At 42.7% G+C, this 20,905-nt stretch overlaps 2 protein-coding genes across 2 annotated transcripts in view; one reads left to right on the forward strand and one right to left on the reverse strand.

Moving 5' to 3' along the window:
* The window catches only part of cntln (centlein, centrosomal protein), a 185,409-nt gene extending 166,694 nt beyond the window's left edge, over window positions 1–18,715 (reverse strand). Inside the window, exon 1 of the mRNA XM_054778873.1 lies at window positions 18,637–18,715. The gene's annotated coding sequence lies outside the window, so the exon portion shown is untranslated. The remainder of the gene's footprint in view (window positions 1–18,636) is intronic.
* Window positions 9,653–20,905, forward strand: part of bnc2 (basonuclin 2) — a 221,872-nt gene continuing 210,619 nt past the window's right edge. The window contains exon 1 of the mRNA XM_054778865.1: window positions 9,653–10,139. Within this exon, the coding sequence (XP_054634840.1) occupies window positions 10,122–10,139 (18 nt within the window). The 5' untranslated portion in view covers window positions 9,653–10,121. The remainder of the gene's footprint in view (window positions 10,140–20,905) is intronic.

Below are 20,905 nucleotides of genomic sequence, written 5' to 3' on the forward strand. Positions count from 1 at the left end.
TCTAAACTGTTTTTAATATCTATCCATATACGGTATGTATCTGTGTATATGTATCTAATATTCTTCATCATATTTACCATATAACTACACAACACTCAAATAGACTTACAGAAATACACACTTTTTTAATAATCTACTATAATGTCAGAATCATTAATCAACGTAGAAAGCCTCATTAAAAGAAACAAAAATCAACATGGATGTGTGTTAGGCATCTGCCTTGCTGGTCAACTCCATCTCATGTGGCTAATGTACTTACAGTAAGCAGTGCAGCCTGTTGTGAGGTTAGGGTTGAGAGGAAAATGAAGAAACATGTGAACCGCCACTCCTCCAGTCAGTCTCACACACAGACACACGCACACACTGGTTGTTTCTTGACCCAACAACACAGCCTCTCATTAGGACGCTCATTTGCGAAACCATTTTAGTGGCACTAAATTGGTAGATAATGTGCGACATCTGCCTGCGCCCTTGTTCAGACACATAAACTGACACATGGTTTCTGTAAATACTCCCCTCTGCTCCTCTTACTGGTCACAGGAATTTAATGACCATCATGCAACTGCAGCAAGGCTGTATTTCTGAACACTGCATCAACAACTAGGGGGGATGAAACCAGTTTCCATCCATCCATCCATTTTCTATGCCGCTTGTCTTCATTAGGGTCACGGGGGTATGCTGGAGCCTATACCAGCTGACTTTGGGCGAGAGGCGAAGTATACCCTGGACTGGTCGAAAAAAAATCTATTTAACATAAATAAAATAAAAATGTACTTGAATTTGTCAGAATCACATCCACACACATTCTCCACAGGCCATGTTTTAACTCCTCAAGTGCCTTGTACTTCCCCATTTTCAAGTCTGACTAATGACAGATTAAAGCACATAAAAAGGATAAGCGAGCAATCATTCATATTAGCAGTGACGTGCTTCCTGAAATGTACAGTAAAAAAGTATACCGTCTCCTCCGGTCTTGCCTCCAGCCACACCGCCACATCTTTCAGTCAGAAACCAATCAACAGCCACTGCAATGGAGGTCTGTTTAGATACACAACCAATACATATAAAGTGGATGTTTGTGTCAGAAAGCTAAACAAACTCTGCATATGAGTTTTGATTGGTGTGCGTGGACTATGTCACGCCCAGTAACGTCTTGGCATCTATAAAACACCCTTACAAACAAACATGAATGGAACGACATGCAATAGAAATGCGTGGCTGAAATTCGAGGCTGAATATTTTTCAATTCATTTTTTTTGTTGTTTTGCTCATTTGGTTAAATAACAACGCCATTTGGGAACACTTACAGTAGACGCCCCTACAACGTAAATAATCCGTTACGAGAACCTTTATGTTATAGGGTTTTTATGTTATACGAAGCGTAAAATACATGTAAATAGCCTAATCCGTTCCAAGATCTTCCCAAACTCACCACCTTTGGCACTTCAAAATATTCAAAGTCTACCAAATATGGTGGGAAAATATAAGAAAATGTTAGCATAAACATAGTAGAGTAACATTCCAATATAAAATAAGGTAATAAATAAGATTACTGTAAATGAATAAAACTGAAAAACAAAAACAATCCTACCGTTCACGAGATGTCTTGATCAGGAGCGCAAGTGGAGGCAGGAAGGAGGAGGAGGACTAGCCTTAAAGAGTCTAAGAGTCAGCTGGTCTCACAGACAAACGCACACGCACTACACGATAATGCTGTGTGCAAAATTTTTATTTGTAACTTAACTTAATTGTTTAAGTTAGTTTCAGGGGGACTACGAAGAGGAAGGAGTTTGAAGGGACAAGCCTGTCTCTCACACAAACTCACGTACGTGCTGTATAACTCAGCCAATGAGATGAGAGCGGAGGCGGCGCCCTGAAAATCAGCCAATGAGAGCGTGATGCGTCAGAAGGCGTCACCAAGTGTTAGTCTGAACTTGCACCGACTTGAGGCATTAATAAAGTTGATTGAAAGAAAAAAAAAAAGACTTGCACTGACTTGACGCTTTATGTTATATGGAATTTATTCTGTAATACGATGCAAAAACTTTACATAAATTCTTTATGTTCAGTGGAATTTATGTAAAAGGAGGTTTATGTTATGCGAGGTACTACTGTACATGGTTTCTGTTCAACTATTGGCCAGGCATGCACTTTGTGTTATTTATACAGTACTTGGTGAACAAGAATGATGTCATCATACCCTTAATTTTGATCAATTTTTCCCATAGGAAATCATGTAAAATGAATTAATCTGTTCCAGGGTCAAACCGTTGCCGTCATTCCCAGCAAAGTAGCATTTTAACATATTTAACTGTAATACACGTACAGTATATACAGAAGTTGAGCGCTGCATAATAAAAGTAAAATAAAGTAAAACTACTCACCCATTGAAGAGGCCTGACGAACCAGAACAGGAAGGTGTTGCAGAGCGATATTGTCACCTACCTGCAGTGTAGTGTGGTGTAATATATTGATAATGATATTTAATTCAGAGTATTGATTATATTGTATTAAGTAACCGGTATTGAGTAACCAACAGTTTTCTATGTCACATGGTTTCATCATATTCCATATTTAAAAGCTTTGCCTATCAATGCCACAGAATGACAGATGTACTGCTGACAAAATGTACAGTACCAATTGAAAAATTGCTCTCTTGCATTGACAAAGCATTCCTGTCACGGTTTAGCAGAGTCACTGAAAAACATCTAATCTAACAGCGAATGGAAGAGGGGATCCACGACTGTGATCATGCGATTGCTCATGCATGAAAAATCCCCCCCAAACAATCCAGTGACAAGCTCCGCTGTGCCTACACGTGCAGACAGAGTGAGGAGTGAAGAGGCGAGTCACACAACACGACACTCAGTTGAGAGTTGTGAAAAGCACGTCTCCGCCTGCTGCCTCAAGGTACGCGGGGGATATTGTCTGCATTAATGGGGCGGTGGGGCTGGCTTTGATGCTGAGGGAGAAAGGAAGCCGGGAACTGCGGTAGATGACACTTAAGAGCCACAAGTACCAAAGGAAGACTTGCTTGTACAAATGCCAGTTAGGATGTCAAACTCAAAAGAGTGTTTAGTAGAACATCGGCCCCCCCCGGGTAGAAAGAAGTTAGATCTTTGAACACGAGTGACTTTGTAGCGTTAATTTGTTAAATGTCACATGTTGAATACCATTAAATAATATTACAGCTACCATGCAAGGTGATAGCAAGCTGATGCATGTGCTGATGCTCACAGAGGACTTCTTCACCTTAACGCCACCCTCATGCTACATCCTGTGAGACCTTTTTGCCTGTCTTACAGAGACACCATTGATTAGCCTTCGTCTTTTACCACTGCTTTTCCAGCCAGAAGACTGAAAATATCAGGACCCTATTTTGCCACAAACGATGCATGTGACGACTTTCCCATAAGCCACTTTTGGTCATGTCTTTACCACAGGCTTAGGGACTTTTGTTTGCCATTTGTTGATATACTGGCCCCACACTTGAGTCCTCATAAAGAAGCAATTGTTTTACCTCCTAAGGCGCAAAATGCATATACGTGCATGTCACACTCCCTAAACCTTGCCAACAGGTATGGGAACAAGCTATCCCACTATTTCCCCTGTGATCCTGTCCTTTTTCTTGGCAAAAAGGTTAAATTGCACTGTTAAGGTTGTGTTTTAAGTACTTATTTCCCCGGCGTAGTGGAGAAAGACCAAGGACGTGGGACATTGATTGCACTAAGTAAAGGTTGCCCTCTTTGAACAACAGCATTTGGATGAACAAAGGACCAAATGCTGCAGTACCATTAAAAACCATGGTGGCAGTGTTGAGATTTGAAGCAAATACTGGTAGTAAATAAACATTTAGCGAATAGCTAGCAACACTGGAGAGCCCCACTATATATACATATATATATACACACACACACACACACACACACACACACACACACACACACACACACACACACATATACATACATACATACATACATATACACACGCATATACAAACATACATACAGTATATACACACACATACACATATACAGTACATACATACATACTGTTACTATCGGCCTGTATCCCAAAATGCAGAGAAAGGGTACAAGGGCGTTTGCAAAAAAATACAACAAAACAGCACTGTGCATTATCCAAAAAGGTATAACAAAAAACACGGCCAGGAAAAACAAAAGGGCAGGAAAAAGGAGCAAGCACTAATTGAAATAGTTGCTGAAAAAGGAGCAGAACTCACTTAGCGAGTGGCAGACAACTGCGGGATTAGCACGCAGGAACAGCTAAGGATACAGAGATAAAGACCAGTAGGAAGTCACCGAGAAAGCAGATAAGATTTACGCAGAGCAGGTGAGAGCAAGAAACAAACTGGCGTCAGTCTGTGGCTTTGCAGCAGCTAATGAAGGAGCTGCTGATTGAGAACAGGTGCATGCAATCAGCTCTGCCTCAGGACAGCGTGCACTACAAAAGAGAGCAGACAGGTGGCAGCACCTGTCTCGAGTCCAATATGGCCTTCACTGTGTATGCTGGCAGGCCATTGATCAAGCCTCCTGGTGGCGGAGGCTCAACCGGAGGACCTAGCGAGCTAAGATACTGACTTGAGTCGGGACGGATGGAACACGGATCTTCAATGAGGATGGTAGCTTGAGCTTGACTGAGGTGGGGCTGATCACGGACTCGATGGAGTAAGGACCCACGAACCTGGGCACCAGCTTCCGGTTGGTGCCTGCTAACGGTAAGTCCTTGGAGGAAAGCCAGACTTCCTAACCTGGCTGGTAGGTGGGTGCGGGGATCCTGTGGCGGTTGGTCAAATGACAGTTGCAGGCCGCCGTGCGAATCAGCGCTGCTTGAGTCTCCCGCCACACCCGGTGAGCCCGGCGGAGGTACAGGTGCACAAAGTGGACAGACACTTCCGTTTCCTGGGCAGGGAACAACGGGAGTTAATACCCGAATGCAGCTTTGAATGTGGACATACCTGTAGCCGAGCTGATGAGAGAATTGCAGGCGTACTCCACCCAGGGGAGGTGGGCAGACCAGGAAGCAGGGTGCTGGTGAGAGACACATGGGAGGGTGGCTTCCAGGTCCTGGTTCGCCCGCTCTGTCTGGCCGTTGGTCTGGGGGTGATAACCAGAGCACAGGCTTGCCGATGCACTCAACGCCTTGCAAAAGCTCCTCCAAACCCTTGACGAAAACTGGGGCCCTCTATCAGACACCAGGTCCAGTGGAATTCCATGCAGGCGGAACACGTGTCTCACAAGGAGCCAGGCCGTTTCCATGCCTGAAGGTAGTCCGGTAAGGGCAAAAGTGCGCCATCTTAGAAAATCTGTCAACAATGTTCATAATCACCGTATGGCCCCGGGATGACAACAACCAATGATGAAATCCAGTGCAATGTGGGACCAGGGGCATGATGGAACTGGCAATGGCTGAAGTTGACCCATAGGAGGACAATGGGAGGGCTTGTTTCTGGCACAGACAGACCAGGCGGCGACAAACTCCTTGACGTCCGCTGACTGGTGGGCCACCAGAACCTCTGTTCCAGCACTCCCGGGTGGCACGCTAGCTTAGATGAGTGTCCTCACTGCAGCACCTCCGTTCTGAGGGAATCAGGCAGGAATAACTTGTCTGCCGGGCATCCAGCAGGGGGCAGCACCCCGGCCGCCGCCTGGCAACCTTCCTCTCCACCTCCCACTGGAGAGGCCCCAATACTCTGGCTACAGGCTCAATGGTCTTTGGTATCTTGTCCACCTCCGCCGGGCCGTAGATCCTGGATAGTCCATCTGGTTTCACGTTCCGGGAGCCTGGTCTCTAGGTTATAGAGAAGTTGAAGCGGGTTAAAAATAGCGCCCAACTGGCCTGGCGGGAATTAAGGCTGTGAGCCGTCCTGATGTATGCAAGGTTTTTGTGGTCCGCAACCACCACAAATGGCAAAGCTGCGACTGAGACGGAATTATATAAAATTTAATGGTTTCGTGATGATTACCGGATAGTTGAAGTGCCAAAAATTCTGTTTGGTGCGTGACTACAGCCAGGAGACGCCCATCCAGTGATCGCACCTCTTAAGCCATATTTTTCCACAAACCCAAGTCCAAAAAGCAGTCGTCTGCTCCAGTCAAAGCAGTGATCGGTATCTTTCTGCCCCCCCAGTGATAGTCCCGCCCACCTGTAGTCTCTGGATGAGTCCCACCTCTTGGCTGCTGGTCAAACACCAATGAACATTGGTGCAAAAACTGTTCACATGAAACAGACTCACCGAACGAGTGGGGTAAGGTATATTGGGCTCGCGGCTAGGAAACACAACATGGTGAAACGAACAGGTGTGACCACACTATGGGGGGTAGGAGTCCCTTCAGAATGTTCCAGTGTGAGCGCCCGCTCCAGATGCTGGTCAAGTGCGCCCACATTGGCGGCTCGCGGCGTAATGGCGTCATGATTTTGCGAAGGGACTTCAGGTGTTCAAACTCTGCGGGATCCATTTGTGGCCAGTTCATTCTGTTACGATCGGCCTGGGCCGGAGTCTGGATCCTAAAATGCAGAGAAAGAACCACACAGAGTTGTAACAAAAAAAAAGGATTTAATACAAAAAGAGAAATCCCAAAAAGGGTACAAGGGCGTTTGCAATACACAACAAAACAGCACTGGGCATTAGCCAAAAATGTATAACAAAAAACATTGCCGGGAAAAACAAAAAGGGACAAAAAGGAGCAAGCACTAACTGAAATGCTGCTGCTGAAAACGGAGCAGAACTCACTTAGCATGTGGCAGACAACTGCAGGATTAGCACGCAGAACAGCTAAGGGTATAGAGATAAAGACCAGTAGGAAGTCACTGAGAACGCAGGTAAGAATGACTATATCCCTGATCTATATCTGCAGTGTTGTGTTTTTGGGCTTCTGTGCTAACCACAGTGTGTCGATAACAAACACCATGTTCCAACATAAGGATATCCAAAAGTGCACCTGGCACCAGCGCACCTTACACCACAGGTCTCTGAAGTATATCCAAGTTTCATTCATATAGTATTGTCCCAAGACAAGATATAGAATAAGAAAATAATTGCTGGAATGTGAGGGTTTTACTCATTTTTGTGAGATGCTATAATAATTCTTGAAGTCAGGGGTGTGTTGACTTTCTATATCCACTGTACCTTTAGCAACAACCCATGAAGAGTTCTTGGGCCCAGTTGACCTTTTTACTATACTGTATGTGCTGCAACAGTGAGTGACTGGAACTTAATGAAGAGGAGAACCTCAGAGGGTCTGCTGTCCCAGGAGGAGGTGGCAGGTTCAATAGCTCATTATCATTATCATCACTTAAGAGCTGCTGTTTGAGTAATGAACAGTGGGGAGTTGTCACGGCAACAAATAAACACATACTGTACTCTCCTTCTGTATTAAGATACTGTGGCAACCAATTAACTCGCTATTAAAACAAGTCAAAAGCACAGAACACATACCGATTTTACTGTAAAAGTCTTATTTTTCAGTTAAAACTCAGCATTATTATTTTTCTCATAGCATTTTGTTGTATTGGATCTGATGAGATAGTGAGATGTACCTAAAGCTGTGTCCAGTGAGTGTATATGCAGTATATATCTACACACAATATTGTACAAGAGGGCATTTGGCTCATATATGACTATGTAATATCTCATTTAATTAGCAAAGCAAGCCCTCACACTAACAGGCATATGGTCTTCACTCTCCCACGGCCTTGGCCAAGCTATGAATATGCATAGTGTGGGACCTCTGTAGCTTGTTACCAGCCGACCAATTCTACGCAGGTCTAATCCCAGATCTATTATTTACCCCTTGACCAAACATGCAAGCGGGGCTTCCGGGCACTTGATAGGAAGCACTACCCTGGGATTCAGCCACCTATGTATACAACTTTAAAAAAGATACAAGCACATGTGTGTCTCATCCAATCTAAATTACAGGGCAGGGCTATCACCGCCCCACCATATCCAGCAGATGGAGTTGTTTTTCCTTATTTTTGTTTTTGTATGTCCAATTTAATACACGGTAGGGAATCAAATGTGAATTTAATGTGCATAAATGGAGTTGATTCTTGATTATCCGCGCAACTATATTAACATTATTTGGAAACTGGCATGGAAACAGGAGCCCTTCTGGGCTTCAGAGACTGGATTCTCACATTTCTCAATTTGTGACCCTATATGCGCTACTTTCAGAGCATTTTCCTTAGTCTGTCTGAACAGATGGTGCTGTTTACAATATAGGTGCAATTGCCCCTCGCTACATCGCAGTTCCAAAAGCGCTCCCTCACTGTTTTTCAAAAATGTATTAATTAATTATGTTTGTTTCGTGGTTGAATATGGCCTATTATTAGTAAAAAAATGCATATTTAATCAAATTGTACATCTTCTTGGCCATCATCCACAGTCCGTGTGTGAGACATGAACACATATGAACACATATGTCTTTCTGTGCATTCTAAAGATATAAAAGCAGATAAAAACAGACAGCTCAGTACTGCACATATGGGACCCACTTATTCCATCTATTAAGCTTTCTGAAAAATACTCCAAAAAGCACCAACAATATTCTATTTAACTATCACATTACATATTACATCCCCATAACATATGACTTAGCCATAACATACCGGCTAGCTGCTAGCCGGCTAGCGACTAGCTTCACCACAGACTCACCCACAGCGTGTCACAACGCTTCAGAGCACTGCAAAAAAGGCAAGGCTACATATCATAGTGAGCTGACACCACTGCTGCTGTGTTTTTTTGGAAAACTTAACGCTCAGTGTAGGTATTCTTTTATATTGCTATGTGAAATCAATGCGCCGAGTACTTCAAAGTTCCAGTAATGCTTAGAATGGTGTTACATGTTATCATGAATGTACCTGTTACTACATGGTCACAGCATGTATATAAAACCATAAACCGTTGCTGGAGGTCTTTGGAGGTGTTTTAATAGCGGCCTTTGTAGGCGGCATAGGCGTGTCCCATTACATGCAGTACTGAGCTGTCCCTTTTTTAAAATCTGTTTTTATATCTTTAGAATGCACAGAAAAGAGAAAGTGTTCATGTCTCACATAAGGTTTGTGGATGATGGGGAAAATTCCAAAAACGTGCAGTTGTCCTTTAATTAGTTCCTGTCACCTTTCTTTGGCTCCAAATGGCAAAGTTTCTTCTTTCGATCTTTTCTATTTCATACAGAGCAACACTTTTATTGTGAATTAAACATGTGTAAATAAACTTAAAAAAATTATAGTGTGTTTTACAAAATATAATAATAATAATAATACATATATATCATGGCTCATTTATTTACTGTTGTTGTTTTCATCGATATGTTTACTCAGTAATTAGTATTTATCATGATTATTAGGGTTTTTAACCTTTGTCCCGCCGCTTATTTCATCGCCTGGCCGCAACATTAGGCACACCTCCCATTCTAATAACAATGTAATAATAATAATAATAATGATCACTTTTGATTGGCAGTAAAGCAGCAATATGTCATAGTGAGAGACGTTCCGAATATTTTGACTCTCTGGTCGCAACAAGTCGTTTTTGGGTGTATTTTTGTTGTTGCACAAAGACGCCACACTTCTTCATGACACCAATCAAGTCATCAACCAGGAGAAAGTCAACACAGCCCACGGCTACTGAACTCAGACGGACACCTTCTCTGCAAAGACCCGAACCGGCGTGCAGACGGGGAACCGTCCGGGGGAGTAAGTAGGCAGGGAGGCGTTTTTCGTTCTTCCTTCCTTGTAGCTTTTTCTCAAGGTAGGACAGACAGTTTGAGCTTGTTGACTCATTTAGAGGGAAAAGAAGAAGGGGACGTCGTGATTGCGCGTCACCATCTGACTTTCCAAACCTGCCTTGACGCGCTTGCTGCAGGAGAAGAAGCAGAAGCGAGCACCCTCGAAACCAAAAAGAGTGACAATCATCTGTAATCATCTACCCCAAAAAGTGTCAACGAGCCGAGAGAGAAGTTTTAGAATCGAACGCTGAGAGATTCACGGAGCACACGGCGAGGAGCTGAGTCCCCCGCTTGAGGGCGAAAGCAGACTTTTTTGGAGGGAGCCAAGTTTTGCAAAAAAAGTGCCAGGAGTTCTCGGGGTTCTGTCAGATGCAACATGCAACCATGGTAAATATTATTTTTCTTTCCCAATTAATCATTTAGAACAAATACAGAGTGGTTTATTGTACGCTTAATGTTGTCCTGCAACATGGTATAAATGAGTGACACTTGATAAAAAAAACAACAATCAAACACACACCCTAGAAAAAGGAAAGAAATGCTTGTTTTGCCTCATAGTGAATCGGCAGTCAGTTCCTTACTCTTTATTAAATGCAAAACACAAACAAAAAGTGGCTTTTTTTAACAGCAAGAGTGACAGTTCTACAATTTAATTGAATTTAATTCTTTTGATTGAAGTTTGGATATTTTAACAACTTTATACTCATGAATAATTTCAGAGACCTGCTACTAACATGTGTTGAATTCTTGTAGTTCAAATTTTCTTGCTCATAGTGACATTTTTCCAGGCCTAAACCTAGGCCTAATTTTTGGACCAGATATCTTTCATGTTACACTTTTTAGTTTGTTTTGGTGATTTGTTGAAATAGTCATGGTGGTTTTTGGCCAAAATATTTTAGTATCTGCACTAGGAAGGTGATGATGCTGTTTTATAGTATAAAGCTCATGCAATCTGTAACACAAGTAGCAAGACACACATGCATACACACACACATACACATACTTTGAGACACAAACGCCATGTCCATGTAGTACATTATAAGAGACAGCTAAGAGGAAGGCGGGAGCAGAAATAACGAAACAGTGCGAGATGAATGGCCCCCACTTGAAAGCCCCACTAAAGTACCTTCACACATTCATCAGTGAGTGTGTGTCTCTTGCACAGTGTTTGTGGCCTGGTCTGTGTGCATGTGCGTGCGTGTGTGTGTGAGCTGGGGATGTTCAGTAAGGCCGGTGCTGCTGGTGAAGAATGCCAATTTACATTCCAGTAGTGTCATTTCATTACTTTTATCTCTGTGCTGCTCTCTACACTATGGCAGCAGGAGCAGCAGGTAAGAAGCATTTTCCTCACCACAAAAAACACTGCTTCGCTCGAGCAGGTGTTTGGAGTGTGTGAGATTTGAATCACGAGAGTGAATCACGAGCGGAGTTAAACTGCCGGAAATTGTGTGTGTATTTCAAAACGTGAACTGTAATGCTGGTTAATACAACACGGCATATCAATGCGACCGCCAGGTACCCTACAAACACACCCTTTTGTTGTTCTTATTGCAGAAACAGTGCAATAGTTCCCCTTTGTTTACACCTCCTAAACTAGGCACCCATTTTGCTCTTTCACTGAGTAGGAATCCGTTGAACGATGTTGATGCTATTAGACAATGTCAAACATCAAGTAAAATAACATATTTTTAAACCTAAATCGACCTAGCAAGGAACACATTTCATTCAAATGTGAATTAAAATATGCTAATGATGAAAAAGACAGAAAAAGATGCTCGGCTTCAGCCAATCACACAGGGGCGTGAGGTCAGAGGCAAAAAAAGTGGAGGTTGTCAGTCCGGTCGTGATTCCCGCGGTACTTGGTGAATCATGAGACGAGAGAGAAGTGTGTGCGTAACCGCTGGTTAGTCGGTTCAATAATCTGCTGGACAGGTGGGCCGCTGAAGGCACCGGCAGCCGGCCCCCCTTAGAGAGGCTGCTAATGAAGAGAAAGGCTGCTTAGTGGTGCTCCGGTCTGACTCCGCCAACTCCTCTTCGTACCTCCTGCCGGCTTCCTGTGATGACTGTCCAAGTACCAGAACACTCTCATGCGCCGTCATGACTCCATCCTTTCCAGTCTGCCTGCTCTTAGGACTTTCATACCCCTTTCTTCCTGTTTAAAATGGAGTGCATGATCACCAATCACCTGATGCTGCGTATAATGACTGACATGTCGACTGACCAATGATTGCATGTCGAGTGACTGAAAAACTGTTAATGATGATACAGTCAGACTGTGCAGGTCCTCATCGGGTCCGATATGTTATCATAAAGACGTACCCTGGTGTGGAGACTAACATCATGCTGTATCAGTGGTGCTGGGACACGAATGAACTTGAGGACTGACTGATAACTCCACAAAGAGTGACTGAAAAAGCCACAATGTATTACATTTGGCTCATCGTTGACACAGTATACCACACACTGACCGGCGCTGCAGCAATTGGTGATCACCCAATGACTGACAAAAATGTTCCATTTGCTGCGCATTATGTATTACTATAAACATGCAAACTGACGCGGAGGCTAATGCACATACACCACAACATTGTTGCTGCTGTAATGGTCAACATGTTGCCTGACTGCATGAACGATGATGGAAAAAAAAACAGACAGTGACAGTGCGGGGGCTTATCGGACGTCATGTGCTAAAATAAACATAACTGTGACGGTGTACCACACACTGACCAATCACTGGTGCTTTGTATAATGATTGACATGTAGACCGCCCAATGACTGCATCAACAATGATTGAAAAAAATTGCTAATAATGTTAGCTGGGCATAACGTGCAACCATAAAGATCTAAACTTGTACACAGGCTAACCCCTGAGTGACACCATGACCAATCAGTTGGACTGTGTATATTGATAAACATGTAGACTGCCCAATGACTGCATGAACAATGATAATAGTCACGCACTGTGTTACAAAAGAACATGAGAACTGGTGCGGAAGAATTAACTCCCAGCGGGATGCTTTTTGTAGGCTAATTGTTGTCCATCCATCCTTCTATTTTCTATGCCGCTTATCCTCATTAGGGTCGCCGGGGTATGCTGGAGCCTATCCCAACTGACCGGGCGAGAGGCGGGGTACACACTGGACTGGTCGCCAGCCAATCGCAGGGCACAAGTAGACAAACAACCATCCATGCTCACATTCATACCTATTAAGCTAAAATGCATGTTTTTGGAATGTGGGAGGAAGCCGGAGTACCCGCAGAAAACCCACGCACACACAGGGAGAACATGCAAGCTCCACACAGAGATGCCCAACGGAGATTCGAACCCAGGTCTTCCCGATCTCCTGACATGCTACAGCCACTGTGCGGCCCCTAATTGTTGTCATTTCTTAAAATGACTTTGGTGAGATATCACAAATTGCCTCATGTTTGCACACCTTTCACAAGGCTCTGCTGTGAAGTTAAAACCTCAGCAATGCACGAGTGAATACAAGTATGTGAGACATGCAGGGAAGGAAGAAAAGAAAAAAAGCACATTTATTTTATCCAGACAGTGTGATTTCAAAGCAACATTCTTGCAGCATATGTATCCATCCTATCCAGGGGAGGGTCGCCTCTGAATCCATTTGGCCCCAATAATGTCTCAGGTGGCCGACAGTGCGTCTTGGCCGTGACAGAAAAGGTAATATTTTGAGAAGAGGGAGTAGGGAGTAGAGGGGGGTCACACACCTGACGGCTAAGATGGAAAAATGTCTGAACAAGACACCAGACCGAGCACTTAAAACAAATTGCAAGTCTGAGTTCTTAATTTTAAGTAAGCACGGGGGCCAGACGTTAATAATGTGAAACAATAAACACCTAATAGATATAATTAGGCTTTTGGTAGCGCCGCAGCAAAACTTGAAGAAACTAAATCTTCTCATTCACTTAGACTTTAATTTCCTGTGAATGCACTTTAAAACACGCTCCTCGCTACCTTAAATAAACAGCCGACGCTAATCAGCAGGCTTTAACGGCTGTTATGACAGCAGCCTTTATGATGTTTTCACTCTCATAGTATCACATAGATTTTTATCTCTGGAGAGTTTAAAAGGGCTAAAAGATAGTATTTGTCTCTGTGGCCGGTAGTTTTGCTGATGACTGAGTTAATCAGATTACAATCAGACTACAGCCTGTGTTTAAAGTGTCACCCGATATGTGTACTTACACACGCTGCCTTAATGTGGCCTTGCAGTTTCAATCCAAATATGATCATGCTTTCCTAGAAAAGAATCGGGAGGACGGGGAACGTTGGTCTTGCACATGAGCATACCCAGCGCCTCTCTAGCACCATCAGAGTTGACATTTTATGGTTATCCCTGCAAGACACGCTTGTGATTCCTAGCATTTTCATCTGGAACAATGGGTGGCCTTAAAGACACAGTATATCGTAATTTGATGATGAAATGGCTTAAAAAATCAGCTCACAATAAATACCACCACACATATGGCAGATACTTTAGGGGTCTATACTGTAATATTAAGACAAATCACATGTTGTGCTGGCCTTTGTGCTCATGTTACAATTAAGGATGATAATTGTTATAGTAATTGGTTTTGCTGCATTAGGTTGCTAAGGTGAGTGCGGATCTTATCCTTCAGCAGTCTGTGCCAGTGCTTATCAGATAGTGGGGCGGGTTTTCCTGGTGGGAGGGGCGCTCTGAAGTGTTGGGGTTGGACGGGGGGCGTCAGAGGCAGGGGAACTACTCACAAAATTTCTTCAAGGTTGGCATGTCTGTTAGTGCCTTTATTCATGCTTGAACGATACTGATGCCAGCAACTCATACAGTTGGTTTGTCCAGATAGAGTAAATAAATAAAAAAGTATTTCAAATCTGGGGGAGGGGTGAAAAATTCTGTCTCGTTAGGGGGTGCATGACAGAAAATATTTGAGCTTATTTATTTATTATATTTGAGAACTACTGGTCTATGCTAATATGAGTGGACCAGCCAGGACACCTCTGATGGTATGTTAGCTAGCATAGTAACAGTGTACATGCACATGGAGTGATACTAAAATGGTCAAACGATGTTATATAAACTGTTAGCACTGATGTCCAATAAAATCACTTCAGGGAAGCTAGTTGAACTCCTATTTGCTCAAAACAATTGTTCCCATAGTGACTGATGAAAAGCGAAATACAGTAATCCATTCCAGGGTCAAACTGTGGCCAACAATCATAAAAGCTGTCCATATAAAAACCCATAAAACTTTTAATAACGCATTTTAAAAGTTATATTTTAACATCCTTAACAGTCATACAAGTGTAAAAATAAGTTGTCCACCAAAAAACACACTCACTCTTAACTGTGGCATGATGTGAAGGTCATTCATTTTTAATGTAATAAATTAGGTCAACAAGGAGTTTTTGGTAACATTAACTTTCTCAAAAAAAAAAAAAGAAGAATAGGAATGTTTCTTTACGGTCACACAAGTGCAAAAATAAGACGTAAAAAACAACAAAAATGTGACAATGCGTACAGTGACACTTGATTCTTTCTGGTTTGACTCTCAACCCACCACCTTCACGTAACTTCCAAATTATTTTCTTTTTGAATAAGTATCGTGAAAAAGCCATACGGAGTTGATCCTTTGATGAACTGAGCTCTCAATCTTCTCTAAGACTTTCGAGGCATATTTTTCCCGACTTCTATACAACATTGTTAGCATTTGATGTCTTTTTGTAGCATGTTGACTATGGATTGTTTGTACGAGAGTGACTTAAAAGCCAATTACACTGTGGGGGAGCCCTGGAGAAGCTGCTTTAATGGGGTTCATCCATCCATCTGTCCGATTTTTATACCGCTTGTCCTCGATTAGGGTCACGGTTGCGCTGGAGCCTATCCCAGGTGACTTTGGGCGAGATGCAAGGTATTCTCTGCACTGGACGTCAACCAATCGCAGGGCACTTATGTACAAACAACCATTCACGCTCACATTCACGTAAATGGACAATTTAGAGTCTCTCATTAACCTAACGTGCATGTTTTGGGAATGTGGGAATGTGTGCCGGCGTGAATAAACCCACGCATGCACGGGAGAACATGCAGACTCCACACAGAGATCCACAAACGGAGATCTGAGCAGTCGTGAGGACAACATCGGCCTTGGGTTTATCCACAGTTAGATGCATCTCACGCATTTCAATTTTGAAAATTCTCAATTGTCACACAAGTGCAAAAAGAATCCAACCAATTTAAAACGTAACAAACAACAACAAAGTGATGAGTCGTAAGGTGACGGTGGAGTTTTTACTGGTTTGAAAGTGACGTACCTGGCAACTCTCCCGCTTTCACCGGAAAACTAACATATTTTGCTCTTCTTTCCTGGCTGTTTCTCATTTTCCAGCTTTTTTACAATCACTTCGACGCTGACCTCAGAAGTTCTTGCTCAACTTTCAAAAATCTACGTACAAACCTCATTACAGTCAGCACTTGTAACACAGCCCAACCATTTGTTCAAAGCCTTGCATTGTGTATCATACCATTGAAGAGAACCTGCACTTCTGAATCTTTGGTTTAAATGACTCACCTCTCATGAAATACTTTAGGAACACTATTTTAGATCACCCACACACAATATACCAATAGCTCCAGTGATAACTTGTTTTGTCAGTCCCACATTACTGCAAATAACACTCGATGCATATTTCAATAAGGTTCTTTTTGTGGTCCAAAACAATAGAGAATCATTGAACAAAATGTGAAATTTATGTCTGAAATACAATAGTAACATGTCTGTTTGAGGATTGGCAAAAAAGTAGCCATACATCCAAAAAAGTAGCCATAAAAGTATGTGAAACAGTGTAAAAAATGTGTAAAAATGTGCAAAGAAAAACAATATTGTAACATTGTTACTTATCATTGGCATCGTCTCTCTCTTCTGAAGTTGGCCAGAGATTCTTGTCGACGTCACAGTGGATATTTTCCCTTGCCAAACATCAGGGGAAAAAATCACCTGGCATGTCCAATCCAGGCCTGACATTGGTTTGCCGTTACATGTAGTAGCTGGGTCTTGGCAGCGGCCTCACTCATCGTCCTTTCCCAATTGATGACATGATCCACCCTTTGACACCCTTTGCTGTAGCTGTGGCTGTCTTGTCTTGGAATAAGTGTCACGAGAAAGCCAAAGAAAAACCCAAATATTATTTGGTGCTCGTTGAACGTTTGAAAGACTGAAAGACGGCGATTCAAACTCCATCACTTTCAAAGCATATTTGTACGACATTGTTAGCTCCCAGTGTCTTTTAGTCGCATGGATTGTACACTGACCTAAAGGTCAATTACACATCACAACTGCATGGGGGGGCCATGGAGAGGCTGCTTTAATTGAGTTTATCCACAATTAATTAGCGTGTAAAGTGTGAAATAAACACATCCACTGCGTGGAATTGGTCCAGTGGCTAGTGAAAAGGCCTTTCAATGCTAATCCATATGCTGTCCAGCAGAAGCTGGGATGTGATTCAAAGAACAGAAACACAGGAGCTGCCTCACAAACAGCAGTAGAGTTGTAAGCCAATGGCTCAGCTGGGAGCTTGGAGCTTATGTGGTGTCATTTACCTTTTATAGCTCCCTCCTGCCATAAAGTTGCTCGCTAGAAACTCCAAGACACCACTTTGTTCCTTACTTTATTTCTGAGTGCTTTCAGATGACTTTTACTTTCCCGAGAGCGGCCATTCTTTTCACGTTGGATGTTTGTTTTTGATGTGTGCGTTATAGCGGACCGTGTGCCACCGACTGTGAAGACAAGGCGTGCAAAGATCTCCTCGGGCCATGCGGAGAGTGATTTGATTAAAAGAGAATCGTTTGCCCTGGAGGTGTCTTTTCTGTTCTCTCCCGAAAAGCTGGCGTGAGAAATGTGATATGACAAGATAAGTGGTGGCTCATGAAAAATTCCTGAGGACTGAGACGTAGCATGTTGACTTTGGAATGATGGCCCAGAGTGTCGAGCTCTGTGCGAGGAACTCTGCCTTTGAAAGGACTCCTCCGGTTTTCTCATTTAGGATCTGTTTATCTACACTGAGTGCACAAAGTACAACCCCCCTGTGTTTCATTCCTGGCATTTTGTCCTTCTGGCATGTTTGACTGTCCACCTGAGGACATCACCTTCTGTTACTGGCTGCTGGGCCTTTAAATATTTGAATATTTAGGAAATCAGCATCAGGCCTCTTCCAAATACGGATAAAAAGTCCCCAAAATACACTCATGGATAACATACCAGTATATACACAGGTATCTAGACAAACAACACACCCACTGACAATACAAAACACCCACAGTAAATCAAAACTACAGTGAAAGCATCGAACATTAAAGGTCCACTATTAGGCTCTATGCACTTTTCAGTAATGATGAGTAATATGAGTCCTTAGAGTCTGTCTATCAGCACCAAAGGTGAGATTCTTTGCTCCACCTTTGTGAGATGAGGCATTCAAACGCTCTCTTTTAATGTGTTCATAACATCATGAAGTTAAAACCTCCTTCTGATGGACATGATACCACCTCTGACCTGCCCCTAGCTAGATGAGCCCGCCCCATGTACAGCTGTCCCTTGTTTATTACGGTTATTTGGTAGTTAGCGCATAGAAAACCTGTTTATGACCTTTCTAAATATGTTTTTTACCATTATTAGATCCCTGTAGACATGACATAGCATCCCTATAGTCACATTAACACTGTTATGTGCAGGCTACGGGATCACTGCAGGGACACAAGAGACGGCCGCCGCTTTAAGCATAGCATACCGAGCTAACTACCAAGCCTCCAATTTATTTATTCTAAACTAAAACCTAAAACATTTCAAATGGATTGGGGAAGAAGGACAACGTAAGAAGTCAAAAACTTACCACTTCCGGAATGGGAGAAGAACTTTCACTATGTTATGTCGGACGTGCCATGCCTGACCCCATGCAGTGTTAAGTAGGGATGAGCCGGATACCATTTTTGCCGAGTACGAGGATGAAACAAGTACAGCTGTCATTATCTGTAAGGGAAATCCTCACTGGGTTTGTATGCTGGTCGGTAGTTGTTATGAATAAAGTTTATTTTAAAAAAAGCCGTAGTACTCGTATGTGCGTACTGTCTACTTGCAAAAACGTGGGCAAAATTTGGGGCTCCGTACGTGGTGAGTACAGACTCAGTGTGGATTTGGGAGCACGCAGAAACGACGTAGCACTTTTAGTGAAGGAGGAACTTTTGTTGTGGAGCCATGCCTCAATTAGCTGCAGTATGTTATCAGATGGCTACTGGAGCGTTGCAGGAAAGATGACTGCTCTCTGTGATGAAAGTGCTGTCCCACTCATGCTGTTTTTTTTCGTCTGTATGCACCGTAACTCCGCTTCCGAATTCCCGCCCGGTGCGCATTGGAAGAGAAAGCGATGAAGTGTTGCTTTCTTCATGCATTTACTGTGTACGTAATCCTCACGTGAGGCTTGCCGCTGGAGCGCACTCCAGTCTGCCCTTCAGTCATCTACAAACGTGAGAGTTTGACCATGTTGTTTTTGTCCAGCGAATAGGCTAACCTAGCAAGCTGTTGCCGTTAAAATGTGAGTGTAATGTTAGCACTGTAGCTCATATAGCTCTGCCAGTGTTGCTAACGTTTGTGCCCTCCTTTTCCACTCTTTAATGTTACGTTGTTGTATGTGATATATGGCACTGATTGCGTCGGCCACAGTGTACAGTTTGTCCCCGCTTTTTGTGGGGTTCCGTTCCAGAATTAAACAGTATTAAACACTTATTAAATGCATTTTAAAGTATAAAGTGAGTAGATTCTCAGCACTAATAAATGATAATGTAAGACGATCGATGAACAAATGTTTTTTTTTAAAGCCGTGGCAGCGTCGGAAAAAGCTGTACGGTAAATCCCTTGTTTATCACAGTTACCAGTAATTGTTTCAGGGCCTAGCGTGATAATTGAACTTCCTCGAAGTAGGATTCCTTAGTCATAAATGGAATGTTTTTGTAGTTAGAGCATAGAAAACCTGTTCACAACTTTTTAAATACGGGTTTTAACATTATTAGAGCCTTCTAAACATGAAATAAACATTAGAGGTCCACAGTCCATGAAATAGGGCAAACTAGTGAGGACTGCGTTTAAATGAATGTGTGGAAGAGTCAGTCCAAGTCAGCTAAACGATAATAACATTTAATAATACATTTTGTGTAGTTGATAACAGTAAGAAGTATCACACCAAGCAATGTAATGTAAAGTAATATAAAATATTTGTCGTCCTACAGTGTTAACTGGCTTAAACAAGCTGAGGAAGACATTTATCAGCTTCTTTTGGAACATTCTCCCAACAACGATTCTACCTTGAATGCTCTTGCAGCCTTGCAGATTTTTTTATATTTTGTCCCTGATCGGCTTTGGTGTTTCACAATTCGATTCCACCTCAAATCAGCGAAGGATGTCGTTTGCTTTTGTGCATGTCCTCAATAGATTGCTTTCTTGTGTATTCATGCTAAAGAAATGCTGCTTCCATCAAAGCCCAGTCATAATTGTGTTCGCTTTTGATGCATTCAGACCCTTTTTAGAACACTCATTGAAATACCGGTTAAGTCAACAGGTTAGGCAGTTATTGGAATACATTACAAGATTTCAAAATGTTTTCACATTAGCCTTACAATGCATTACAGTGCAATGATATAGCATTCTATAGCACAATATGTTTGCTCATACACACAGGTAGCATAGTGCTACTTAACTGGAAGAGGGCCGTGATAGTGCTCTGTTGTGTTGAAAACAATTGTCAATGTCCGTCACACTAGATTCTGGCATCATCAGATGATCTCATAGCGGGATGACCAGTTGCTGTGTGAAAGCTGTAGGAAAATATTATGGCGTGTCACTGGCAAAAGCAGTTTGTGTTTTCATATGACCATCCATGAATGTTTATTGTTATACTGCAAACTTTCATACCTCCACATGTTTCTCTGTGTGCCCTGCATATGATCTGTTAGTGGTTAGCTGAAGGATACTTCAGTCTGTGACTGTGTGTGTGTGAGAGAGACTGGCTTTAACCGTAAGCAGAACTAGTCATTAGCTGGAGCAGACATCTCACTGCAGGTTGTATTTGATGTCTCTCCTTAAATGAAGGTATATTTTTGAATCACTTT

This window comes from Dunckerocampus dactyliophorus, chromosome 6 (assembly GCF_027744805.1).
Source record: "Dunckerocampus dactyliophorus isolate RoL2022-P2 chromosome 6, RoL_Ddac_1.1, whole genome shotgun sequence".
NCBI classification, from domain to species: Eukaryota; Metazoa; Chordata; class Actinopteri; order Syngnathiformes; family Syngnathidae; genus Dunckerocampus; species Dunckerocampus dactyliophorus.